Raw genomic sequence first — 5804 nt, 5'->3', positions numbered from 1 at the left:
ATTATGTACAAAGTGGCATTTTTTGGAGTAAGTATTATGTGCAGTAGTAGCATTGTATGTAGCAAGCAGGTGAATTCTGTACATTAAATGAATTAAATAAGAATAGACAATCTGAATATTTTTAAAAATAGACAATCTGAACATTTTATAAAATTAAAAATGGTGGTGTGGAATCTTCCGATGGTGTGAAACACTCACGCACACAGAGGGCTGTTGAGTCCCAGATCCCTCAGCTTTGTGAACAGTCTGCTGGGCACTATTGTGTAGAACGCTGAACTGTAATCAACAAACAGCAGTCTCACATAGTTACCCTGTTTCCTGTCCACGTGGCTGAGAGTGGTGTGCAGGACATGGGCGATGGCATCCTCTGTGGATCTGTTGGGTCGGTAGGCGAACTGGAGCAGATCTATGGTGTCTGGGATGGAGGAGGAGATGATGTTCTTCACTTCATCTTCACAGAAACAGTCCCTTCGCCATAGTCAGCTAGTAAAATTAGAGCCTCTCTTGTACTTCTCCATCAATCGTTTAAACTACTTTCTTCCATCATAACTGATTGCACACTACCTGTCTTCCTCTCCACTGTCTTGTCTAAATGTCACGGTCGGACAGTCCTCCCCGGGCGACCTGGATTTTGGTGTGTGTTCTCTCCCTGTTTCTCCTCTCTCCCAGCCGTGGGGTTTGTTTACGGAAGTTCGCGCTTCTGGGGAGGGCGTGGCTCGGACAGCCTTCCACCCGGAAGCTCCTCTGCGCGTCTGTCACCTCACCTGTGCTTGATCGCTCTGCCAGCTGCTTCTAATCTCCTGGTTGGCTGAAGATCTAGATCGGCTTCCCTCACTAGGCCAGAACACCTCGCCTGTCTTCTCACTTCAGGAGCTCCTGGAGGAGCCGAGAGGAGATGTTACACTGTCTCAAGTCATTCCAGTCATGGTACGTGGTCGCCGCCCATCAGGCAGCCAAAGAGCTCACCTGTCGCATAAAGGCAATGAAACAGTAGGAGAAATTAAAACTCACTCTGTGTAGAGTGAGTAAAGACCTGCTCGCTGGCAGAAAAGCACCATCGGTATGTGACTCCTTCCACATTAGTCAGTCAAGTCCTGTCAAGTGTCCATGATGATGCTGTCCATCAGGGCCAAAACAGAACTCTGTATCTAGATAGGCAGAGATCTTTCTGGATCAACACGGAGTATGATATCTGTGAGTATTTCCAGTGTTGCAAATGCTATGTTATCAATAAGACACTTGACAATGAAGGAAGAGCCCCTTTGAGAAAGTATTCAAACTACCAGCCCTCCTAAGTTTGTGTGCATGGACTTCTGGCCCACGTAAGACTACAAAAGCAAGAGTGTGGATGTTTTAGTAGTGACTGATCACTTCACAATGATGCCCCACGCTTTCAAGTGTTCAGCTCAAAAACAAGTTTCACATCAGTTATAGGAAGATATTTTTGTGTCTATGGATTCCCCCAAATAAGATTGGGGTGCCAGTTTTGAGAGCAAGTTGATTCAAGAATTGCTGCAGATATCTGGTGTACAAAATTCAAGAACAATGCCCTATCACCCTATGGGTCATGGCCACACTGGAAGGTTTAACAGAACCTTGGGAAATAGGATCAGAGCCTTATCACCAAGGGAGGAACACAAGTGGCCACAAATGCTACAGACACTAACTTTTGCCCACAGCTGAAGCAGATGATGACAATGGCAGCAGGGTTTGCAGTGTGCCTGTTAAGGAAAAATCACAACTAAGTACCAGTTATCCTGGAAGTCAGCCAGTCAGTGAGGTTGGGAACTTCATGAAACCTGGCAGTGTGTCCCCAAGTAATGCAGTAGATCAGATTAGAACAAGGGTGGGCCTAATGGTGAACCCTGTGAATACACTGATTCAAAACATGACACAAAGGAACATACAAACAGGCAATGTGGTCAGTGGATTTGCCAGGAATTTATTTCTGTGAGGACTACTTGGTTCATATGTTAGTTAGATGAGCTTCATGTTAGATGTTAACATATATTTTGAGATCACAGTTTGATTGTTTCAAGCTAAGGGTAACATTCATTAAGTAGTAGCTGTCATTGTATTGTTTATTCAAGATTTCTTTTCCATCTAAACATTAGGGGGTCTCGCCAGCTTCCTTTTATTTACTCTCCCAATAAGTTGGGAGACACTTATTGCATGTATCAATGGAGAGTAAATTTGCAGATCACTGACAGTTACAAATTGTTATTTATGATGCTCAGTTGCACACCCTTACTTAAGGAGTTTTAAGAAGTGTAGTGGAGGAGTATGTAGCTGAGATATAATATATTATTTAAATGGAACTTTTGTAATACTAAGGTTCCACATGTCAGTTGTAGTGGGGCATTAATCAGTGGGACACCTCTAGTAAATATGTTGCATGTGTGGGGGTTCCCAGCCAGAGTTGCATGGAATCCACACTGCTAAGGCACATTCTCTGTAGCTCCTCTCCCTGTACTAAAGTATAACTTCAAATTTGCTGTATTTTGCTTTACTCAGTATTAGTTCTTAGGGCTAACGGTCCAGCCATGATTTGTCATGTGATACATTATGAGGCATCTCGTTACAAAAAAGAAAGGACTACACTTTATTAACATTTGCTCATTTGTCCATATCTTTATTTTGACACGGTCAGACATATACAATTAACCACAACATTTAGCAAAACACAACTGTTCTCAGGTGGATTATTTTTAACATGTTACTGCACGTCTCTGGTACTCAATGCATCATGGGAATCTCCCAGCAGCCCACACCTATTACCCCGTAACCAAGGGAGGAGTCAGGGTCACCTCACCCAGCCCTAACTATATATATTTAGCAAAAAGGAAAGTTTGAAGCCTAATCTTAAAAGTAGAGAAAAAGTCTTTGTATGTGAGGAGCAGGATTTTGAATTCTGGATTTAACAGGGAGCCAATGAAGGGAAGCCAATACAAGAGAAATCTGCTCTCTCTTTATAGTCCCTGTCAGGACTCTTGCGTGAAATCTGTATTAAGAGACGCTGAGTGCTGAGTTGTAATGTATTGTTTGCTGAATTCACTGTTTTGACCATATTTGAACGTAATATCTACTGATACTGAGCTGCCTCAGTGTAGTGCAATCTCAAGAGTTCGACGTCTCAGTTCTAAGTATGTGCACTTACCATTCTGATTAGCAATGAAAACGCAAACTGACAAAAATATAGGAAAAGCTATGTAATTTGAAAATTACACAATATATACATGATCCTAACGAACCATTTCACATTGGAGGTCAGTAAATACTGCACGGGCGACTTCATCGTGTTTACGTTTATGTCGCCCCCTCCACTCCACCTGGCCACTTCATGAATAGCTGATATTAAAACAACAAACTTGTATTGTGAATGGGGTTGTATTATTTCAAAAGGCACAAACAGGATTGGTACAACTAGAATTCAAAGAAAGAAAAAGAACAAGCTATATATCTTATTGGGCCTCTAAAGCAATAGAAAAACACCATTCAGCTGCTCAGGACAGAACAGAAAATACCCTTCATGTTAACCCAAGGACAAAACTTTTAAAGCACTCGCTTCAACAACGTGACAAGACCCTCAGACCCCTTTAACTCTCTAGCTGCCCCAGAACCACTTATCAAGGTCATTGAGTGCCTTGTATTCTTTGTTCCTACGCAAATAATCACAAGTCATGCATGTATATTCTGCTGGAAACTGGAACTGCTTTACTTTAAAGTGTCGCCTCCACTCAAAGTACTTGAGGTACATTTCCTCATTCTTGTCCAGAAGCAGCAGGTAATCAGCCAGGTCCTTGGGTGAGCTGAAGTCATCGACATGAATGAAGGCGTCTCCCTGGATAATCTTCTCATAGTTCTGCCTGGTCGGGCCCAGAACCACTGGCACTGTTCCTACTGAGAGTGGGTTGAAGGGTTTCTCAGTAATGTAATCCTTGTGGACGGAGTTCTCAAAGGACAGATAGAACTTGCAGCTGGTGATGGTTGGCATGAAGTCATTGTCAGAAATGTGCTTCCCAAACGCTCGTCCATATGCATGGACCTTAACATGTTTCTGCAGCTCATTGAAATATTTCACTCGCACATGCCCTGGGTTCCAGTGGCTCACTATCCAGCAGACCAGCTTGTTTTTACTGGGTGGTACAAAATTCTCCTCCCCCTGTGCTGGTAGCATGGCACCATAAGGTGCTAAAATGGTTGAATCCAGGCGATGGCTGAGAGTCAGATTGAACAGCTTCTCTATTCCAGGCAGCTTTGCTGAATGTGTCGGCGACTCATAGTTGAACCATATCCACTTCTGGAAAAATGGTCGCGGCAGCTGCGGCAGATTGGACAGGTCATGCTTGATGTCTCTGTGATGGATGATGACTCCATGTGACTTATTGTAGAGGTTCCTGTCTGCTGTGAGGAAGCAGTTATCAATTTTATAGAGAGAGCTGCAGATGCTCAAGTTGAACTTACTGCCAAAGGGCCAGAGCCACATCAGCACAATGGTGGGATTTTTATCACTCTTGGTGGAGATGAGGTTCTTCACGTGTTCTGACACTGACTCTACAGGAACTGATAACCAGCTTGTATAAGGTTTAAAATACATCAGAAACAGAGTCACAAAGACTCCCAGTACAAGTATACCGAGGAGAAGGGGTCGCAGGACTCCGTTAGAAGATCCAGATGCCATACTGTGTTCTAAAAAGGACAGACCACAGAGAACAAACTCAGTAATGTCATGGTCAGCAGGACACAACATCAAGACTGATCACCTTATCATGTTCACTTAGTGGTATGAATATATACAGTTGTGTGTTTAGTGCAGTAGTTTACATAATAAATGAAAGTGTTAAGCCTTCTACACAATATTGCAATACAAATTTGGTGGATTTTACTGAATGCTGAAATCCAAGCAAGAGAAGAGATTGTGGGGATTTGAGGAAATTGCCCCTACACCAGATCCATCTGTGACTCTATGCTCATAAGAAAAATGAAAGGAGGTAGCAGCTATCCTTCTCTTTGTTCTTTGCAAAATAATAATGGTTTTTAATTTAAACTCATCCATCTGTTCTCTTCTTCTTATCCTTGTCAGGGTCACCTGGGGTTTGGTGAGTGGTTAGTAGGGGTGTGGATTCTATCCCAGCTACTACCTGTTTATCACAGGCCTAACACAGAAAGACAGACTGTTGACATGAAGAGAGAAAGTGCTCTCAATTATGGAGACAGCCAAAGGGTTTATTTATGTTTGATGTGTGTTTTACATGTGTGTGGCTGTTAATAAAGTTGGCGCTCTCTAGGGGGCATGAGCGTTCATCCAAAACGGCCGAAGGCTGATGTGTTTTTATTCCTCCCTAAGTATCGTCGGTGAAGTTTGCCATGCACGTCAGATTTTCCTGCGCATTTTCACATCTCTGCTAACAGGTTATGGTCCCAGAGAGCTAAGAAATTTTCCAAAAAAGAGTCCATGTGGTTTTTTTTGCCACCAAGAGAAACATCGCAACGTACAGCGTGCTTGGTGAGGATTAGCATACCATGCTAGCACCATGAGCCGACGAGCCGCTGAGTCAAATAGCCGTTGGGCTCGGCTAGTTTTTGATGGAGACGAAAAGAATTACGAACTGTGGGAGACAAAATTTTTGGGCCACCTTCGTTTGCAAGGATTAAGAGACATTATTTTGAAGCAGCCTACTGACGCTGAGGGAGAAGAAGACAGAGCAAAGAATGCAGAGGCCTACGCAGAGCTGATCCAGTTTCTGGATGACAAAAGTTTGTCTCTTGTTATTCAAGAAGCAGCGGATGATGGAGGGAAGGCG

The 5804-nt window shown here is 43.2% G+C and overlaps 1 protein-coding gene across 1 annotated transcript; it reads right to left on the bottom strand.

The window, feature by feature from the left end:
• Positions 1 to 3604: 3604 nt before the first annotated feature.
• Positions 3605 to 4681, bottom strand: LOC134626818 (4-galactosyl-N-acetylglucosaminide 3-alpha-L-fucosyltransferase 9-like). The gene has a single exon (XM_063472739.1). It carries the CDS (start codon positions 4679 to 4681, stop codon positions 3605 to 3607), a length of 1077 nt encoding a protein of 358 aa, XP_063328809.1.
• Positions 4682 to 5804: the final 1123 nt, after the last annotated feature.

The sequence above is a fragment of the Pelmatolapia mariae genome, linkage group LG4, assembly GCF_036321145.2.
Source record: "Pelmatolapia mariae isolate MD_Pm_ZW linkage group LG4, Pm_UMD_F_2, whole genome shotgun sequence".
Taxonomy (NCBI): Eukaryota; Metazoa; Chordata; class Actinopteri; order Cichliformes; family Cichlidae; genus Pelmatolapia; species Pelmatolapia mariae.
The sequence above is the reverse complement of the archived record's forward strand: the minus strand, read 5'-3'. Positions and strand labels throughout refer to the sequence as shown.

Coding starts and splice junctions, on each gene's coding strand:
- LOC134626818 (XM_063472739.1), bottom strand. CDS start 4,681: ATGGCATCTGGATCTTCTAACGGAGTCCTGCGACCCCTTCTCCTCGGT.